This window comes from Calonectris borealis, chromosome 8, assembly GCF_964195595.1.
Source record: "Calonectris borealis chromosome 8, bCalBor7.hap1.2, whole genome shotgun sequence".
NCBI classification, from domain to species: Eukaryota; Metazoa; Chordata; class Aves; order Procellariiformes; family Procellariidae; genus Calonectris; species Calonectris borealis.
In genome coordinates, this window is record NC_134319.1 from 10,270,005 (window position 1) to 10,291,932 (window position 21,928).

A 21,928-nucleotide genomic window follows, 5' to 3' on the forward strand; every position below is an offset into this window, starting at 1 on the left:
CTGCCATGGCAACCCCGCCGCGCCGCACTGCGCCTGCGCGCTCCCCGCCCTCCCGCTGACCGTTTATTAGACCGCTGGTGTTTTTAAATCCCCTGCGCGCGCTCTGGCGGTTGGTTCCCCGGGGTGCGCTTTGATTGGTCGAGCGAACCGTTCCCCACAGCGCGCCGATTGGGTCAGAGCGGGCAGTGGAGGCGGGAGTGCGTCCGGTTGTGCCTTCTGATTGGCCGGCGGTCGTTGGCGGCGGGGAACGAGGGGTCGGTCGTGGGCCGAGGAAGGCGCCGGAGCGGGGCGGGACGGGACGGGTCCTGCCGCGGACGCAGCGGCGGGTGGCGAGGCGGTTTCTGGTGCCTCCCCGCAGGGAGTGTGGTGGTAGTTCGGCCTTGGGGAGGGGGTGTCACTGGCCGCTGCTCTCCTCCCTCAGGGGACGCTGGCGGGCCTCTGGCTCCTGGCTGAGGGAGGGGCTGTTGCGGGCAGGCCCCGCGCCTGGGCGCTGCCCCACGCCGGCGTCCCGCGGCAGGGAGAAGAGGAGGGGGCAGAGCTGCGAACGCCCCGCATGGATCCTGTTCTGCCCGGCCTGGATCTGAGGTACCCGCTCCGCGTCGGGGAAACCGCTCTGGGAGGGTCCGCCGTACTCTTCCTCGCGAGGGGGGGAAGGTGGTGCATTGCCCCCAGCCCTTCGGGGCAGACGCTGGCCCGATGCCGCTCTGCGAGTGCGACTGTGGTTATGAAGAGCTATGGGGGTGTGTTTCGGATCCGTGCTTGCCAAAAACTAGTGAAAACAGTGGGGCTTTAAAGAAGTTTCCCCTTTTACAAGCTTAAATTAAGACTTATTTTGGTGTTTAGCTTTTAATGGGAATCAGTTAACTGTCGCTGGAATCATGAGAGATGGTGGGCTGCTTAGAGGGCCGTCTTGAAAATAGAGAAAGTTCTTTCGTAGGAACTTGAGGAAATGCAAAGAAAGCACCTTGGCAAAGTTTGACGCTTCAAATACCTACAAAGGAAGTTCTTGTTTATCTGTTAAAAAGTGTTGAGGTATTTGCCAAATGATGTGGACTGTCAAATATTTTGTGTTTTGCTTAATATACTTGGTTTAGATAACTTAAAAAATGTAATCCTGCTTGTGTAAATATGTTTACATAATTACATACTAATTTCTTCAGGCCCCTTTGAAGTCTGATTGCAAATTTTGCACTGTATTATTTGAGTTAAGCCAAGGCTTTATTTCAGAAGTCTTCAAAGCTTAAGTGGATTGAATGCTAACTTTAAAAAGTGACTAAAACAGAAGCTGATCAAATGTTAAAGTTTGCTAAATCAAGATTATCTGTGTGCTCTGGGAGTTTCTAATGACTGATAACCTTTTCGTTTCCTACAATATATCCAGACCAGTTTTTTCTTGAGCTTTATCTGCAAACTTCTATTTTGGCCTACACATCTTCCAAGATTACATGAATGAACTGTCGGGTGGAAAATGAAAGTTTTGTGTTGACTTTGTAGTTCATATCCTTGACAACTTCATAAGACAAAGTTTCTGCTTCATTGGCCTGGACTTGAAAAAAAAAAAAGTACCAACAGCTTATGTATCCTGTTTGTTGTTTTTCTTACAGCGTTACTCCTTTGTTCCTTCTTATAAATGCTGTTTGAAAGTACTAAGCTTAATCCATTTTCCTTATCTCTGTGATCTTCTTCCCAGATTTGTTCCCGAAAGGATGGTCCCTTTCAGTTTCCCTCTGTCAAAGTGTGCACTTTGGGACCCAGTCCCTATGGGTGATGTCATTGGCTCCCATATTACCTATTACAGGTATGAATAACCTTTTTTAAGCCACTAAAGGTTAAAATAAACGAAGAATTACGTGATTCAAAGACTCATTTTATCTTTTGAGTCTAGTGTATGACAAGGCACAAAGGAAAAAGAAACCACCGGTGTGTTCAGTGTAAGTATATAAGGATTTTCATCGGAAAGATTTGAGAGTTTCCCTTTCTGTGGTGTAACGCAGTCAAGTGACAAGCCGGCATGACAGCCGGCTGAACATGAGCCAGCAGTGTGCTCAGGTGGCCAAGAAGGCCAACGGCGTCCTGGCCTGTATTAGGAATAGTGTGGCCAGCAGGAGTAGGGAGGTGATCGTGCCCCTGTACTCGGCACTGGTGAGGCCGCACCTCGAATAGTGTGTTCAGTTTTGGCCCCCTCACTACAAGAAGGACATGGAGGTGCTGGAGCGTGTCCAGAGGAGGGCAACGAAGCTGGTGAAGGGCCTGGAGCACAAGTCTTATGAGGAGCGGCTGAGGGAACTGGGGTTGTGGTTGTTTAGCCTGGAGAAGAGGAGGCTGAGGGGAGACCTCATCGCGCTCTACAACTACCTGAAAGGAGGTTGTAGTGAAGTGGGTGTTGGTCTCTTCTGCCAAGTAACCAGCGATAGGATGAGAGGAAATGGCCTCAAGTTGCGCCAAGGGAGGTTTAGACTGGACATTAGGAGAAATTTCTTTACTGAAAGAGTGGTCAGGCCTTGGAACAGGCTGCCCAGGGAAGTGGTGGAGTCACCATCCCTGGAAGTATTTAAAAGACATGTAGATGAGGCCCTAAGGGACATGGTGTAGTGGGCATGGTGTGTTGGGTTGACAGTTGGACACGATGATCTTAGAGGTCTTTTCCAACCTTAATGATTCTATGATTCTAAGTGGGTTGGAGGTGCCTCAGTCTAAAGTAACTTAGAATTTCTTTCAGTTTCCTTCCCATATGGAAAGGTGTAAAAGTAACTGCATATTTGTAGTTTTCTTTAACATGTTTTTCCTTGTCTCTAAATATTTACACAGGAAAAAATATTTTTGACGAACTGGATACAGACAGCGTGCTTCAAGTAAAACTAAGCATTTCGCTTGCTTCAGGAATCTGGATTAAAATGCCAGAAGTTCTGATGTTTTTTTGTTTAGAATGAGTCTACAGGCAAATCCAAAGCACTTGTGAATTTCTAGGACAGGATATTCTAAACCTGACTTGTAAAACAAATGGAGAGTAAAAATTGATCCTTACTACTTAAATGGATAATTTTTATATAGGTGTTACAAAAATCTTACCGTAGTCATCAGAGCAAGTATATGCATATATATGCATATAAGGGTGGACAGGCCTTGCATATAGGTCAGAGGGGCCTCTGCTTGTACTTGCCACATAATGTTCTTTGCGTTAATACTAAAACCTCCAAGTTCTAACAAAGTTTAAAATAAATTACTTTTATTTTGTGGAGGCACTTCACTTAGTTAATCTTGAGCAGGTAGGATATGAGCCGTCATCACAGTATTCACGTAAACCAGTAGCGTTACGTTCAACTTTGACCTCTTTCCAAGTCAAAATCAGATAAGCTATCTCAAGCTAAAATAATGGTGATTTATTTACTGCCCTAGATTCCAAACTTACTACCTTTTTTTTTTTTTTACTAAATAGTGATTTTATAATTACCCAATCTTTCTCCATACTTGCATTCTTATGTCATTGAGCCCAGTCTGCTGCTGCTTTAAGCATCCACACTAAATATTGTGCTAAAATGAGAGAACACCACATCAAAATTAATTAAGCTTTTTGGCCTATTCTATTCTTTAAACTTAGGAGACTTTTTAGAGGTTCTGCGTTTTGGTCTTAGTGTTTCTAACTTTTTCCACCTTCTATTAAAATAAGTCACTTGTGGTCTTGTGACAATGTTGCCCTTCAGATGAAAAAGCTTTTATCTCTCCTTATTAGTTATTCTCCATAGAAAAAAGCTCTTTTCTTTCCTTGCTATTTATTCTCCACAGGAAAAATTGTTTCCCCTCTGATGCTACTTTGCTGGACTAGTCAAGCCAAAATATTCTTGTTGAGGTCGTTGTACAGAGCATTCAGTGGAGCTGCTCTGGTTAAAATATGGCTTTCTTGAATATGAATAGTTGGGGTGATGCACAGAACAGGAGCTAAAATTCCATTGATGTTTTATACAATGTTGTTAATTCTTACCTTTTTGTTGTTTAGGGCTTTGGCCTGTTTCTGTATATTTTCTTTTTAAAGGACAAAAAAAATGTGGAAGCTATTGCAATATAATAAATACTTTTTTAAAAAGCATTAAAATAATTTGAGTCTTAAACTTATTGTCTCTTTTTAGAAATCCAAAGTTATCTATGATGGAGAAAACCTTGCGACTTGCCTATCGCCACGCTAAGCAGAATGAAAAGAAATTATTTTCCTGTTTTTTGCTTGGGACTCTTGCAGTAGATGAAGGTAACTTTAAACATCAGGTAGACAGACTCAACCAATATTGGTTGGTTGAGTAAGCCATTATCAAGGAGCCTGAGTTGTTGCTCTTGGACTCTGACTTTATGTATTTATTTTAAAGATGGGGAAGGCGTAACACTAACAATAGACCGCTTTGATCCTGGTCGAGAAGTTGCTGGTGGATCAGGCAAAATTCCAACTGCGTCTCTTCCTGGAGACTTTTTGATTCCATGTACAGTTAATGCCTGGGGACCTTCTTCAGATAATATTATAGTGCACAGTGCTGAAGATATCAGCTTGGCTTTCAAGGTAGGCAGCTCTTGGCAACTTTTGGGTCTCTTAAACAATAAACTGTCTTCTAGGCACGGGACTGGACTATGCACAGGGCTTGGTTTCCAACCACCATCAATTTCAAACACAGCAAAGTTGTGGCTGAAGGAAGACTGTTTAGTTGGCCATGTGAAATGAGCTGCTTGAGTGTCATTGAAAAGTGTATCGGAAACTGTTAAAATCAGTTAGTCTTCACAGGTGTTTAAGGATCACACAATATTTAATCTTGGACTAAAATCTTGCAGTCTGACCAAAGTTTTTCAGCTGGTCTGACCACCAAAACCAGCAAGACAACAGTGATTGCTTACTTAAACAAGAAATAACAGCTTTTTCTTTCGGATCTATCATGAATGAGTTGCAGTATTTGCGCAATTGTTGATAAAGTATTGCTAAGCAAGTGACTTGCAAGAAAGCATGTAAAGCCTATGTAGGTTAGTAGTTATAGCTGAAATGTGTGCCTGTTGCTTCTGTGCTCTGCTGTAGACATATAATCTAGTAAATACACCTTCCATTCCTGTAAACGTTTGCCTGTAGTTGTTGTTGTGTGTATTTTATAATACAAATAATGCTTACTTCACATCTAAACTTTCTCATGATGATACATACAGATGTTAAAATACAAAATTCTTGAATGCAAGTAAGAAAACTTTGACAGATCAGCTTGAGCCTTCTAGTTGCCTGTTATTTTATTAATTTTTATACAATTTAAGTAACCTCAGGTTTTTGAATACATCATAAAACAATGCTAAGATAGGCATAGCTTAATTTCAATGTATTTTACATTATTCATTATATTCAGCACAGCCATGAGCTTTGGAGATCTGGGTTAATGGCTTTTTATACAGTGCCTACTGCAGTAGTAGCTGTGATGAATGATTTGAGTTCCTAGTATAATACAACTTGAATCATGGTAGTTGTATGAAGGCAATTTAGTGTATTTAACTTTTTTCTCTTTTCCCTACTTCTAGGGTCTGCAGCACAGTCTGTGCAGTAAAGAATCACTGGATCTTTCTAAACTGCTCACTGTTAGAGCTCACATTGTTTTCACAGAAAACCTGGATAATCTACATTTTAATTTTCACTGGGCTTCTATTACCGCAGCAAATATCTTGGAATACACCCCTGTGAAGTCTGTCCCAATTATTCCTACAGCCCTAGCAAGAAATTTGAACAGTCCTATGAATATTGCACAAGTTCAAGGAACTTATAAATGTGGGTGAGTAAAGGGGGATGCTAAAGCTATCAAAGTTGCCTGGCAGTTTGTTGCATTTCCTAAAGCAGGTAGGAAGGTGAGATCTCAACCAGTGCTTTTTTTTTTTTAGTAAAATAACTGGCATAAAAATAACGTAACTTCTTGGACTTGGAAAAATTTAAAATCTTATAAACAAGAAAGAGGAAATGGGGTGGGGAGAAAATCTTAATCGGTTCAGTAGGAGTTTTTCTTGCTTTTGACATCAGTAGAAGGATCTTCCTACTGGGGCAGGGGGACACACTTCTAGTTAACATAATAAATATAAACAGCATCCAGCTTTTTAAACAATATCAGTGCTTGTCCTAGAATGAAAATAGGATGTATGTGAACCAAAGCTTTTTCTGTTAATCATGCTGATAAGATGGTATTGGGGAATCGTCATTCTGACTGATAACTAATTTAGTAGGGTGACCTAAGGATAGATCAGGGAAATAATTTGAAGCAACTGAATGTAATTTTATTTGGAGAGAGACCTTGTGAATGCCTCTCTGAAAATTACCCTTGAAATTTAACGACTTGCACTTCTAGATTTGTTGTGAATCCCATAATACTAAGGAAATTTTGTCCTTGATAATTCTTTGATACACAGCGAATTGATGAAAAGCTGAGGAGTTGCTGTAAGTGTGGAGGAAGAATGGTTTTGATTCCTCTCCCCGCCCCCCCCCCCCCCCCCCCCCCGAACTTTTTTCCCCCCCCAGTATTTTCTGAACTTGTATTTGTCTCTTCAGGATTTTTTTCTGGAAGACTGCCTTCCAAAATACTAAAAAAAAACCAACTTCTGTTTTCTTTCAGTTACCTTACTATGGACCAGACACGAAAATTGCTTTTGCTGCTCGAGTCTGATCCCAAGGCTTATGCTCTGCCATTAGTTGGAGTGTAAGTGTTTGGCTCGGTTTGTACAGATTAATACACATCTTGATTTGAGATGTATTTGAGGAATTACATAGTGGAAACTTGGTAATGGAACTGCCTCTAATTTCTTCTAGTTGGCTGAGTGGAGTTACTCACATCTGTAGTCCTCAAGTCTGGGCCTGTTGCTTGCGATATTTATTCAGTTCTTCAATTCAAGAAAGGCAAGTCACTTTTATAGATAAAACATATAAGCTATAGGCTGCCTAAAAATGTATTCCACAGAAATACATGGCAACATGGGCTCTGTTCAAAAATATTTGAGGGAATTCTGTGATTTATATCTTATATAGGAGGTAAGGCTGTCTGTTTTAATTGTTCTTTCTGGTTTTGACTTCTGCCTCTCAAATTTTCTGACTGAAGCACTAGGAAGCTGGGCTGATATCTCAAAGACAGAAGAGGCTAGACATTAATATCGTTAAGGTCACTGCATTTTAGTTTAAATAAGAAGCAGCAAGCAGGAAACAGTAGTTTAAACGGTGGGGTTTTGGGTTTGCTTTTGAACTTTTCTTATGGGTGTTTTCTTTGACATAAGCTTTCTCCTTGGTTGTATCTGACCAACATATTGAAGCATATTGATTTGCAGTTAATACCGTCTTGTTTTGACTTCCTGCTAAATATTCTGGTTTTACAGTTTTTGCATTCTGATTTTTTTTTTCATTGTGATGTTAGTAGATAAGCATTCCTCCTTCTCTACATCTTTTCACTTGTAACATTTGCCAAGTTCTATTTATATGGAAGCTGGGAGGGTGTCCAGGTGTTTATAGTTTAAAACTGCTCTTCAGGTAAATGAAACTTTAAAATATGCTGTATGCATAAGAATTTCTTCTGCTCAACCACGCTTGCTTTTAAATTATGAAATAAAACCACATTTGGTGAACAGATGTGTCTGTAATTACAGAATAGACTTTTTTCCCTTAACAATTTAAATATGCCCAAATACAGATAAGAGCCCAATTAGATTATTAGATAGGCAAGTTAGATGCTTGACTCTCATTAACTTTCACTGATTCCATCTTGGAAGTGAATTAAGCAGATTTGATGAACCATGCAAACAGAATTAACCTCTGCAGACTAACCGCTTAATCTGTGCATTATAAATTTTAACTCTTAAGTTATAACTATAATTTTAAAGTTGTGTGTGAATGCATTTTTCAAGTATCTTGTTCCTGCTGCTTTCTCCATCACATATACTTTTTGAAGAAAAAACAAACACACACCCCACCCACACACACCCCCCCAAGCAAGTGTTTTACAAGTGCTATAAAAAGAAAAATTGTTCTGAAGGTTGTACTACCTTTTCCTGGAAATGCACATTATTTTCATTATCCCTGCTCTTTTGTGTTAAATGTTGACTGTTGCTACTCACTGTTCTCAACCTGTAGAAAAAACGTCAATATAATTTTTCTTCAAAAAAAATCTGTTTTCTAATGAGCATTTTTGGAATGTTTAGGGATAACTGAAACACTAAGTGTCTTTATAATACATCTTCAATTGAATTATAAAAAAAAAAAATCACAATATAATTTTTACAGATGTTTTCTTCCATGCTATGATTGAAGTCTTCCAGGGATTCATTTAAAGTACTAAGTGATCCTAAAGATTTGAACTTAAGAAAGTAGACGAATTATTCCCATTTCTCTACTTTGCTTTGATTCTTGCACGTGGCATCAGTCATAAGTCCATCTGCTCTACCTATGGCTCAGTACCACTCAAAATGCAGTGACTCACCCGTTTGCTAAACTGTGTGATAGTTTGCTCACACATATATTGAGAAACTAAGGCCCTTCTTCCCATTTCTTAATTTTTTTTTTTAAGATGTGTTTTTTTTCTATTTTAGGGTTTTTTCAGAATCTGGGAGTTTTCTTATTGTGCTTTACTCATTGACACACAAGGAACCAGAGTTTTATGAGTGCGTTCCATGCAGTGGACAGACTGAGCTAGGGTTTCAGATCTTAACTTGCAATGAAACAGTACACCTCTTCAAAGTAAGTGGCTTGGTTTCCTACTGCATTGTGGTACTTTAAAATTCGACTTCTAGTGTAAGTACTTAAAGGAGGAGTCACTGTAATGTGACCCAAATGGAACTGCAGTGTTTGAAAATGATGTAGCTCTATAAAGCCTCCTTTTTAAAGTGATTACTGTAAATTCGGTTTGTCTCTCAAATTGAGAGATGACCTCCAAAGTCAGGAACTGCTCACTTTTCTAATAGCATTAAGAATCTGTCTTTTAAAATGTAGTGTGCTGTGTTGGACTTGGTTAGTGCTCCTTCTTACTAGTGACCTTTTGGCTTTATGAGCGGAGATTCTGATTTCCTATAGCATTTTTTAATCTGGTATGCTATGTGCATGCTGGACACATCTAACAACTGCTATGGGTGATGCACATCGGTGCTTTCTGGAGAGCGAAGCCAGGTATTTGTGCTTTGCTTGAAGTTAAATGCAAAAGGGAATTCAGTGGTTACTAATCTGCAGATCTCTTGCTGTGCTACAGCAAGTAGTAACAAAGCAGGAACAATTTGATCTTTATGCAAAGTAACTCTTTGAAAGAATTTGATGATACAATGTCTGGGAGATAACTAATAAGGTTTGAGGAAATTCTAGGAAATCTCAGTTCCTTATGCATTTTCCTAGGCTTGTAGAGAACCTGAAGTTGAATTGTTAATCTGCTCGATAAATGCTCCTACGCGCTGGCAGAGAAGCAGCTAGTGTAATATGTGTCCTGTGCTGCTTACTCTGTTCTCTTTCAATTAAATTTCCCTGTTCAGGACTGCCTTCCACCTTTAGCCTAGGTACAGCTTAGCTTTCTGAAGATGACAAGCCTCTTAACGGAGGCTCGCTTCTATTGTCTCCAGGACCTGCCCAGCTGTGAAACAGTATAGGAAGAGTTGCTGTTTCCTATAGTGGTGAAGGCTTGTGGAAGAGTATCTAAGCAGTTACAGCAAGGAAGCATCTGCTCATGGCTATAATTAGGCCAACTACTTTAGAGTAGCAGGGGGAACAGTGTTGAACAGGAAGGGAAGTTGCCTGCCTCCTTGTAGTGGTGAAAGAACTGAGAATTGAAAGTAGAGGACAAGCAGCAAATAGTCGGATATAAACGTCCTTAAAACTATTTCTTTGGGAGTAGTACCTCAGTGATTAAAAGTTGAAAGTTTTATGCTTCACAAATACAGAAAATTTCGTTCCAGAATGTTGAACCTTCAGATAGGAGCCCTATCCAGTTTGAGTTGAGTGCAGAAAACCAAAATGCAGAAACTGAGTTCTTCAGCGGAGTTTGCAAGAAACTTCCTATCAGAAGGTAAATCTTTCAGATGTCATTTATATGCAAAAATTAAATATATATTGGATGAGGTTTTTTGACCTCTGCTGTGCCAGGTGTCAGTTTAGCTGTGCATACAGTGATCATCTCGCATTAAAATCTGTGTATGTGCTTTTGTTTATTCCTAGGGTTAATAGCCTTCAAGTAAGACAGTCAAGCTGACCATATTCCAAGAGCAACTACTCGTAGTTCTACTCTTGATACTGGTGGTTGTAATTTATACAGTGGATGTTTCTAAAAAGGCTTCCTTACTGATGGAGCTTAGTTCACTGTATTAAGTTTTCTGTGAGATCTGTCCTTTGAAGCAAATCTCTAATTGAAATCTACTTAAATTGGTCAAAATTCCTTTTTTCTTCCGACTTTTCAGAGCTGCGAGACCTGGATAGGTTGAAACTTAGGGATTTTTAAGAACCTGACTTATCCATCAAATTTTTACCTATAAGATGGCCTTTATTTTCCTTTAAACAATGTTACAATCTTTACTGTAGCACTCTCTATCTTTCTAATATAAATCAGTGCTTTGCTGTTAGAACGTCACTTAAAAGGTGTGTATGTCTGAGGGTGTGGGGAGGGAGGGAGGGTTAGTATCTTTTTGCCCAAAAGCAGCATTTGTGTTTTCACTGTTTGATCTTAGAACTGTTTGCTGTGTGAACTCCCTAGCTGACCAGGGAGGAGATGTATAGCAACTGCTTCTTGAAAAAATGATGCTGATATTGCACTGTGGATGGCACAGTGAAAAAAGTGAAGATTCATGTTACTGCTGCCAAATCTGACAAGCAAACATTTTGAGTTTGATTTATGATGGTTTTAGTCCTCCCCAAGGCTGTTCACCTAGCAAGTTGTCAGCAAGCGATCACGATTCTGGTGTAGAAGACGAGGATTTATCCCCCAGACCAATTCCAAGTCCTCACCCAGTGAGTCAACAGGTAACTGAGTAAATAATTGTTCTAGGCATCTCAGATGTGACACTTAAAGCAGCAAAAAAAACCTCATTGTAAGGGGACTGGCGAGTATAAAGCTTCTGTGTCAAAGTGCTAGCAGGGGAAAACAGAACTGAAGAAATGGACCAAGAGTCCCAACTCCTGCTCTAGTTAACCTGCCTTTTTTCTGGGATTATAGACACTTTAATTCCTGCATATGCTAGGATTTGGGAACAGAGATAGTAGGTTCTACTTTGGGAATCTTGCTACCGTTAAATGGAAGACCTGTGGTGTCTGAGGCAAAGATAGAGGCAGCAAACTTTCTTGTGTATTTTTGGGTAAATGAAATAAAGATCTGCTGGTCTGTCCTTTTTTACTGAAGCATATACAAATATAATGAAATAGCAGCCCTCATATAGCGTAGGTCTAGATGGATGTGACAGTTGTGCGTTATAAAATATGTTCTGTTGCACCTATCTACTGGGTCTAAGAATAGTAAGAGGGAACATGTAGTCCGCTTCTTGAAGGGGAAAGATCCAGACTCTGAAATGCGCTCCAGGATGACATGGAGCATTCATTTGGTAGATACGGCTCTTGTGCCGTATTGAAAGCAATTTTGTCTTCTAAGAATGATCCTAGAGATCTTGCTGCTTTTCTGTATCTGGATTCTCCAATCTTTAGAAAAGTATTCAATGTGTAGTTGGTTTGGAGCTGGTAACAGTCATATAGTGATTTTAAATGAAAACATTTTCTTTGATGAAATTCTCCGTGTGAATAGCTGAAAGACAATATTTTAAAATTATCTTAAACTTGCTTGTGTAATTGTCCCTTCAGGTTACCAGGATCTTTCCTTCAGTTCCTGAACTGTCGCTTGTTTTGGATGGGAGTTTCATAGAATCAAGACAATCGTCTAAGCCTATGGGGACTTCAAATGGTAAAAGTCTGCCCTCAGCGCTACATCAGCCTATTAAAAAGAAATGGTGCTTGGGATCCACATATTACCCCACCCAGCACTCTGAAGACAAGCAAAACTTTTCTGCTAATATGGGAGGTCCCTCTTTGAGGCAATTACCAAACCATTTAAACCAGAAAATTCCGACTTCAAGGCCTTCCAGAGGAAAGCAAGCTCTACTACAGCAACAGTTGCACTGTAAGAAAGCTTGCCCTCAATCAAGAAAAAGTTCTGGATCTTCTTCTCCCTCAACCCCTTGTAGTGGGCCTTCCCCGGATACATCTGTGGATCACCCCAGAAAGCCATCAGAAAGACTTGTATTAAATCCCGGTGGAGTTGCACAGCAGGGAGAGCCTCCAATTAGAAGAACCTCAATATCCAGTTCCAAGCAGGTTCCAGCTGTTATGCAGCCAGTCCTTTACAACTCTGCTTTTTCACCACAGAGCTGCAAAAGACCGCCAGAACTGCAGGTGCCAGTTCAAGTGCCACCTTGCTGTCCAGCCAGTGCATGCAACTGTCAGTTTCCTGCTTCTGTCCAATATAATCCGATGAACTCATGGCAAGGAATTGGTAAAATGAGCCCCAAACATGGAGTGGAAATCCAATCGGAGATGGCTCAACAGAATCCATGTACAGTACTCCATCAAAATGTTATTTGTCCAAATATTTGCTGCAATCCAGGATATACCACAAGCAGCCCTATAAGCATGGGATATCATGGGAAAATGGGGAACTGTTGTCTCGACAATAGCTTATCGCCTGGAGTAAGACTGCCTTCAAGTGCAAGCCCCTCTAGTCCGCAGTTTTGTGCAGCCCACTCACCATGCCTGCACATGCCCGCTTCTAAAGCGGGATCAGATAATGGAATGATGGGATTATCTCCAGATGCGTACCGGGTTCTTACAGAACAAGATAGACAACTCAAATTACTTCAAGCTCAGGTTTGTGGAAATGGCAGCTCTCTCCTCTGCCCTCTTAGTGATTATGCTTTTATAGTTCCCCTGCCAAAGGAATTAATTTAACTGTTGTCTGTCCTTATTGGAACAAAAGAGCCTGTCATACCAGCTGCAGTTTGGGGATGGAGGAGGGTCCAGATTAGCTCTGCTAATTGGTGTAAATGAAAACTGTTTTACTCTTTCCTAATTAAATTTTGCATTTATTTTTATTTTATTTCCATAACATGAAGGTTTCCCTTTTAGCAGACTTTGTTACAATGCAAACCGATATGCCTTCTTTATAAATGCTTTCCTATATATATGCTTGTCTATGTAAAAAAATTTACTGCATAGGCTATAGCCTTGGAATTATTGTAAGAGTACAGGCGAAGCATAGAATGTTCTCATGTGTTGCTTTGCCAACCTTCAAGCCTGCAGCTTCCTGAGCTATTGAGGCTGTTGCTTAGAAAACTTCATCTGTCTGTCTGCAGCAGACTGGCAGGATTCATCAGGTGTTTGTTGCTGGGCTGAAAAATCGGGCTTTGTTGGCCTCCTTAAGTTCTGTTTCAATACCAGGTTACATTTCTTCAAAATATTGATCTCTTGAGTTACACTGCTGGCCCCGTATTTTGCAGGGTATGATTTGGGGCTGAAGAGCCAGAGTTTAAATTTTACTGCTGGTGATGAATGATAGGAATAGCGAAGTTGATGCACTTGCTCACAAGGCATATTTTTCCTGCTTAAACCAGAAAATTGCAACTGAAATACGCTTTAGGTGTAGTTGCTGTATGTAAAATCAAGCTCTCAAAGCATAGGTTATGCATGAAGGAGGGAAACCCCTCCTTACTGTATAAATGCAGCCTTCACTGTTACAGTATTTCTCCATGGAGCTGTGAACTAATCAGTGAACAGGGTGGATACAAATACTAGAGTGAAGATTGCCTGGGCAACCTTAATTTTATCATTTAAGTGCTTAGCTTTGTAATTAATACAAAGTTGGTTTAGCATGGTGTAGGGACAGTTGGCATATAAATGCTTGGCTGGTAAGTCGGTAATAGGCTTTGCGTATGAATGAAAGGGACAGAGAGTACTTCCAATAAGTGTAGTGCAAATAGGCTTTACTCAAGTTGTGTTGGTGTAGTTCTGCCAGTGTGCTTAAAACCTCTTCTTGGCTAGCTCTGCCGACATCAGAATTGATGTTCTGATTTATGCTGCGTGCACTGCTGAGAACTGGAAGGTTATCGGACTTCTGTGGCAGCGCAGCCTGAATTTGAATCCAGACCTTAGAGGAGCCCAATTTAGTAATTCACTTTTGCCTGTTATACTTTATATTTTATTGTACAAATTATAACTTTCTGATAACCGTTACAGATCCAACGCTTGTTGGAAGCACAGGCTCGTCAGGCTTGTTCCTCTGAACCAGCTGCAGCTAGCCATGCTCTGCAGCCTGAGAAGCAAGGGGACCTTGTTTCCATGGAAACACAGTCCTCACCGGATTCGCACATAAGGAAAAGTGTGAGCATTGCTGTGAGCACAGGTAACACTTTAGTCTTTAAAAATAGACTGGCATCACTTTTTCTGGATGTTTCTGTGATTTGTGTGGGCGTGAAGGGAATGTTTTGCAGAAATGCTGAGCGTACATAAACACGTACCTAGATACAAACACCCGCTAAGTTCTCTAGTGTAATTTGCAAGTTTAGGCTGGAGCTACTTTTGTCTTTGGGCTGCAATGGCAGTGATTGCCATCACTAGAAGAATTATTTTTCCAATAGCTTTAGCAAGGTCTTCCATTTTAAATTGTGCCTTATTGAAAGAAAAAATCCACATCTGTTTTTGAAAGTAATAGCTTCTATCCCATCTGGTGTTCTATTAAATATATTATTGGTGGTTTTTGTAAGCCATGCATTTACATGCATGGAGAGGAGACTATTTGCTTTAATTTCAGCAAGTTATGCAGCTGTGTCTGTAAAGTTACATGTTAATTTATCGGTTACTGTTAAATCCATGGAAATATTGTGGTTAGTCTGGAGGAAATTTTCACACTGGCTCAAGGTCAATGCATTGAAATGCTTTAATACAACCATTTGTTTTCATCAAGTATGCTTTGGAAGAAACTAGGACTTGAATGATGTTTTGGCAACTCTTAGCTGTTCTAAACCCTAAATCACTTTTTAAATGGTGAAAAAAACCTGAATGTGAGGAAATGATTCCTCTAGCTTTACAAAGCCAAAGGGTGTCAGAAGATAGTAATGATTTTCCTTAAACGGCTAAATCTCCAATTCTCTTCTAGGTGCTAGCTTATTTTGGAATACAGCCTCAGAAAAACAAGGCGACTCCATACCACAAGGAAAAAAAGAGGATGAAGAGATTTCTAAGGAAGACATAAGCATTTCTATTAATGCTGAACAAGATGCAAGTAATACAAGTATTGCTTCTTCCTTAAAGGTGGTTGACATGCCCAGCTTTGTAGACAGTATTCATCTTGTGGAAGAAGGAACTAATCAGAACACTCTCCAGTAAGTAACCAGAAAGATCTTGTGTTCACATAATAAGCTGAACTGCCTTTCATAAGTTACTACTTTCATAATTTTTTTTTCATGAATTATAAATAGTCACCTGACTTCAGTTGTTGTGTTCTTTTCCTCCTTTGTTTTTTAATTATGCTTCAAATTGTGCAGCTCACCAAAACACAGTTGCCTTTAGAGTCTGCATTTATCAGTCGTGCACGTTTAGCTAGCCTACCTATCATCAGCAGCTGATGGCAAAAGCCTTTAACTTGGAAAACATGTACAGTCCTGGCAGCATTCCCTTTCTTACCTTAAATCTTGAGGGGGGGAAGGGGACACTGCTGTAGTCAGTTGTTTTCCTACAGTGGCTTTTCCCTGTCAGCATTCAGAACCTTTTCAATTCTGAGGGGCTTAGGATGAGGGGTTTATGCTTATGTGACGGTTCCCTGAATTTCTCTATGTTTTACACCTAATTACTTTGTGTGTAGTGAATGCAGGTACCAATTTCACTGCTGTTAATTTGTTTTTAAGCTCAGATTCTTTATAGTGCAATGGCTAATCTTAGACTAACTTGGGAAGTAATTTTTAAAATATTTTTAATTATCTATATGGATGTTATTTTTACACAGGGAATAGCTCAACAATTTAGCACTTTTAATGATCTAATATTCTCTAAGTATAAAAAGCCGAAGGAGGGGGAATACCCTTCCAGTTAAATTAGGTTTCTAAAATAATCATCTTGGGAAAGATGATGATAATTAAGCTATAACTTAATACTTTATTAAAGGACTATGAATATTTATCTGCAAACATATTCTGCTACCATAAATGTTACTGATTCAAATCAGTCTCTTGAACATTGTATTTTTGAGAGATGCCACCTTAAGGTTCTCTTCAACTTGGATTCATAAACCTGTAAAATAGCTGTATAAGTATCTTATAGTAAGAATGTAGAGCATCACCCAGATCTCTCTGAGGAGGAGGGGAACATTTTTGGGTATGATGAATAATTGCTAGTGTAACAGTAACTGATAACCTACATTGACTATCTAGTATGTCATGTGATTTAAATCTTATCGCTTTCAACACAAGCAATTGATCAGTTGAGTTGTGAAATTCCCTTATCTTACACTTGTCTCCTGAGGAGGAACAGGAAGGGGGAGGAAGGTCGCTTAAGGATCTCCTCGGGATGATAGTACTATTGATATGTCTGGTCTCAAAAGGTTTATGCGATGCACACACCAGCTATCTGAAGAGGATGCAGAGCATCGCATTGTAACTCATTCTAGAATATTTACCCTTTTTATCTCGAAACTTCAGGGTAGATTATGGTTCCTCTTTCACATCTGCCATTGAGAAATATTTCAACTAGATGTTTGTTCTCAGTTCATGATACTCAGTGTGCGTTGTGTATGTGTGTACCTGTAACGCTGTCTTTGAGAAGTTAAAGTGTTTTAAACTACCACAGGAATCTCGTTACCAGTTACTCTCCTTGGTAAAAACGGCTTTTTGAATAAGTCATGTTTCAGAACATATGGAAGATACATTACTCCTAAAGGCTTTTAAGTGTCCATAAAAATGCTGAAAACATAAGACAGACTCCAAATTGTTAACAACTTTAATTCCATCTGCTTTAAGGTTAAGTCATAGAGTGTCACTGAGTTTTGCCTAGTCCAGAGAAGCCATTGCTGGCTTCTCTTTTGAATCATCTTTTGAAAAACTAGTCAGGCTGTTGTAGTTTCACATTGTGGGGTATATTTCCTCAGTCCTCAAGTGATTTTTGAAAGAAAATGACTGCAGAAAGGAGCAAAGCCTCTAGCAGAAGACAAACGAAGAAATGTTAGGATCTGTTTCCAATACTCGATTTTTCTCCTCTTCTGGTGTTCATGAAAAGATAAGGTACCTGTAGTGATACTTGTGCTTTCTGTTTCAAGGAAATATTTCACTGTCTCGGTGTTCTCTTTCAGAAATGGAAACGTTTCCCAAGCACTTGTTCGCAGTTCATCTGTGGACGAAAGTATTAGCGTGTCTTTACAGAAAGAACCAACAGAGGGAGCCAGCAACCATGTGGTGGTAACAAGTGAGCAAAACTCAGAGCCACCCGCCTCTTTGCTGCCTCGGCATCCATCAGAGGATCAGAAACTTTACCAGGACTTGCTGGTAACTCATTTAAATTTGATATTCTGCACTGAATGCACACTGCTGAAGTACTGATGTGGTATTCATTCATTGGAATGAAAAATTGCGTGTGGTTTTCAAGTTCATGTTGTGCTCTACAGAAAAGTTCCAAGTTTGTGGTTCTTCATTTTTTTTAAGGTTTAAGTGGTTATTCTATACTTCACTCTTCTATGCATACATGGAGTACTGTCTGCTGCCTAATAAATAATAATTCTTTAGTTAAAAAATAAAGTCAGTTCATAACTTCCCCAATTAGTGCTCTTTAAAATGGCGCAGCATTTTACCTTCAAAGCCCTTAAAGGGCAGATACTTTGATCTTGAAGAGTATCAGTATGGATGTGTTTAAATTCAGAACAGACTCTTACAGAAAGCTTGAAATGTAAGATATTCCAGTGTTGGACTATGCTGCTTTGAGTTCACGTGATTGCACCTGAACTGAATCTGAATTTGGCTTGCTTGTCAGAATAAGCTGTTAATCCATCTAGTTGTATTTCAAGTTGCATAAGAATAAACCAGCATTTTGCTTTTTGACAACTCCGACATGTCATGATGTTTTTGTCCATGTGATCTCTCCTCTACTCCCTTTTTCTGTAGGGCCAAGTAAACCACCTCTTAAAGTCCTCGGAAGAGCAAGATAACTTGCTTATTAAACCAGGATTTGTTAATGAAGATGGTCCTAGGTATCAGAATATTGATGATACAACAGAAATGGCTCCAGAGACTGACATGGGAGTGGTGGATAAAGAGAGTGTGATTAGTGCTACACTCAAACAACTGAAGAGTCTTGGAGTGACAGTTGACTCGCCTGGCAAAATGAAGAAAAATACACACAAAGTGGAGAATGCCAGGTAAAATACTGGTTGTTTTGAGTAGTAATTTGTAGATCCAACCGAAAATGAAGATTGGCTTAATGAGCAAAGAAAAAGGGACTGTGTTCACTGCCACTGGGGATTTGTTTGGCAACTTGATCCACATTTCCTGCAAAGATGAAACACTGGCTCACGCCAGTATGGGTATATGGGTGTTTCAGATAGGTTTAAGAGCTCTGCTGGCAAAACTCAGATTATTTAAATATAACACAAGTAGCTCTAGCTGTTAGAGCATCTGGTGATTCTTAAAATATTGTGTATGCAGTAGCACATCCCTAGAATAATAACGAAGCTGCTTGAGTAATTTCAATTCTTTGGGCTATGTCAAAGTGTTCCAGAGAAACACTGGACTTGGGGGGCTGAACGTTAAGCAGCTATATATTTTGTCACTGCTTTTTAAGCCTTGTCTTGCACTTCACCAGTATAAGTGAAAATTGTTATTGTGGCTTTGGTATATAATCTGTCCTAATTGCTTGTTATTGTGAGTGCTTTGACTTGAAACAGGGAGGCAGCAGTGGCTGGGGAGGGAAACAACCTTGATGAAACAGAAGAAGGAGCAGAAGTAATTTCTGAAGAAGGTGTTTGAGGCATAGGAATTTACATATGTAGCTGCTTAGGCATAGGCTGACTGCCTGGTACAGCTTCACTTTCATCCTTATTGTCTTCTTGATATTAGTATGTAACTGCTAGGTAAACAAAAAAATCTAACCATCTCCTAATCAATCTTCTCTTCAGCTGTGTATCAAAAGCTGTTTCCAGTCATAGAGTTTCTAAGCTCTTTTCTCTCCTTTTCACTTGAATTTCATCAGGCATTTTTCTGGAATTTCTGGGCTACCTTCCTGGCTGGAGAGTCTGTCAGTGACATTCTTTTAATGTGAATAATATGCTGATAAGTGAACCCATAAGACAAAACTGGAATTCTTGCTTTTTTTCTTCAAACTTGGGGAGTGGGATGGGATTCTTCCTTCTGCCACTTTCATGACCAATAAACAATTCTGAGAAATGGTCTATAGCTCAATAGAGAAGGAAACAACAGTGCAACTCCATAGCATAATCAATGGTTGTTCATATGAGCCAGGAATTTACTCTCCCTAAGCAAACTTCAGAATCTATGCTCAGTGAAATAGGAAGACTCTTAACTCTCAACACGAGGAGTTTGGTTTTATGAACTTGTATATGACGCATGTACTAAATGCACTGGTTTATAACCACTACCAGTGTACCAGAGCTTGTCCTTTCAGTCTTTAAACTAAATACCTAATGTATACAAGAAATTGGTGTACCAAGCAACAGAACAAATGAACATTTCCCTTACTGAAGGATGCCTTCAAAAACTAGAACCTTGTATGCTTCTGGAAACAGATACTATGTCAGAGTTCCTGTAAAAATCCTGGAATTGGCATGCATTGGGAAAGAGGAGATGTTCTTGGTCTCTGTCGTTGGGCTTGTATCTTCTATCTAGATATAAATTTTGGGTTGGATGGCAGCATCTGCAGTCTTAGGGCCAGAGGCATATAATGTCACATCCACTGGTGAGAATTGACAAACGGCTCAAACCTGCTTTAAAAACAAAACCAGTTCTGAAACCTGCTAGAGGCAGGCTCTTCTTCATACAAGGGTTGTGGTTACTATTGAATCAGAAGGGAATATCATCAATTCTCTAACACAGTATTTGGATACTGTCGGTGTGAGTAGCAGGAGAGCTGCTTTTTAGTATGTGCAGAATGTATGATCTCGGCACTGAGCAGCCTGATTGAGCTGTGGTGTTCAGAAGGAAGGAGAAATTGGTACAGCAAGCAAAATGAAATAATCAGATTATATTGTAAAATGCGTACTTTTCCTGTGACACTAAACTAACTCTTTGATGCTTTATTTCAGCATCTTAGCGTGCATAAATCCTGAAGCGGTGGTTCCTGGACTAAATTATATGTCATTTGCCAATGTCAGCATGTGTGGCTTAACTCCTAATGTTGTTGATCTGAGCATGGAAGCAAATGCTATAGCACTCAAGTATCTCAGTGAAAATCAGTTATCTCGACTTTCTTTCAGTCGCTCAGGCCAAAATCCTCCTGCAGATTTCTCTTTCCAAGACCTGTTGCATACAAATATGGACAAAAGCATGGTGGGTCTTAGCTTAATTTCACCAAACAATATGTCTTTTGCAACCAAGAAGTACATGAAGCGATATGGGCTGATACAGGGCAATGACAGTAGTGAAGACGAAGAGGAACTGCATGCTCGAGATGGCAGTTCTGGCACTGTCAAAAGGGAAAGCATGCTGGACAAAAACTGTACCCCTGTGTTGGATGGCTTCAACCACTGGACTGAATTATCCAAAAGAATTGATGGAAGACTTCCCATTCATCTAAAAAGTCACAGCAGAGAGTTGACTACTAATGCTTCTCCACCAGAATTAAACAGCCCTGTATTAAGAAATATTACAAATGAAATTTTTCCTCCCAGAGCAGATCAAGCAGATGAAAACTCAGTTCAGATTTTAAAGGATTTAAAATCAAAACCCAAATTGTTTACTGGGAGAGTTGAATTCACTGAACAACCTGGCAGGAAAGATGAAGGAGATACTCGCGTCTTCCCTGGAAATCTGCATACTCCAGCTCTTGAAACTCTAAACCACTCGAACAGCATAAATTCTGTTGGCACCATTCTTGACGTGAAACAACTCAGGCAGTTGCCAAAGTTGTTCTGAACATCCCCCGAGATGTCTGGCAACCACTGGTTCACATCTGAGAGGGACCCCTCCGTCAAAGACTACAGGAAACCCAGGATTAAGCTATCTTTGAAGAAGTTGCCCTGTTGGAGCAACGTAAAACTTGCAGAACTGAGTTTTCAGCCCAGGTTGGGGCCAGCCACCTCTAAATGCCGGGTTGAGTCAGTGCTGAGCAGCATTGACATATGTGTGCACTTTTGTTTACAGTTAGACGTGATTTTTAAAGTATCTAAAAGGTGAATCAACTTGAGCCCAAGATGTACTTTTAATATACTTTTAACAACGACGCTTATTTAAATGTTCTTCTGTTGACTTTTCTTAAAACACTGACTTTTACAGGTTTGTGCCAGCTGTGAGCCATCGATATTGTGTGTGGCAGAGCAGGGGTAACAAAGCTAAAGCACTAATTTCTAGAAATCTGCTGAAATGGTTGGATTACTGTGTGTGGGGTGTCTGGTGGAAAGGGAAGTATAACCGTGGCTCTATTTTGCATAAAATTACTTCGAATTCAGCCAAAATGGCACATGTAACTCTCTGTATCATGAACTCTTGGAAGGAGACTGGAAAAACTAGCACTTTTAAAACTTTTGTGGGTTTTTTTTCTGAATGAATGTTTTCTATTTATTTAAGAAGTGTGTATTGTTCATAAAGGTCAAAGATTCCATTAAAAAAAAAAATCTCCAGTTGTCTGATGTAGCCTTTATTTAAGACATTTGCCACTTCCCAGTCATTGTTTAGAATGGCTAACTGGAAGTGTGAGGGTGTCACTTGCTACTGAACTCTAAGAATTCCAATA

General features: G+C 39.9%; 1 protein-coding gene across 2 annotated transcripts; it reads left to right on the forward strand.

Moving 5' to 3' along the window:
* Positions 1–131: 131 nt before the first annotated feature.
* On the forward strand, positions 132–21,814 carry STIL (STIL centriolar assembly protein). Of its 2 annotated transcripts, none has more exons than XM_075155817.1 (16): positions 132–585; positions 1,691–1,798; positions 4,125–4,240; positions 4,356–4,543; positions 5,533–5,780; positions 6,609–6,692; positions 6,803–6,889; positions 8,566–8,713; positions 9,913–10,022; positions 10,855–10,969; positions 11,798–12,856; positions 14,222–14,387; positions 15,141–15,366; positions 17,325–17,517; positions 18,130–18,383; positions 20,283–21,814. In XM_075155817.1, exons 1-16 carry the CDS (start codon positions 554–556, stop codon positions 21,109–21,111), a joined length of 3,963 nt encoding a protein of 1,320 aa, XP_075011918.1. In that variant the 5' UTR covers positions 132–553; the 3' UTR covers positions 21,112–21,814. The 2 variants fall into 2 exon arrangements, with proteins under 2 accessions (XP_075011918.1, XP_075011919.1); XM_075155818.1 differs by lacking the exon at positions 132–585 and adding an exon at positions 1,886–1,931 and having other exon boundaries at positions 1,695–1,798.
* Positions 21,815–21,928: the final 114 nt, after the last annotated feature.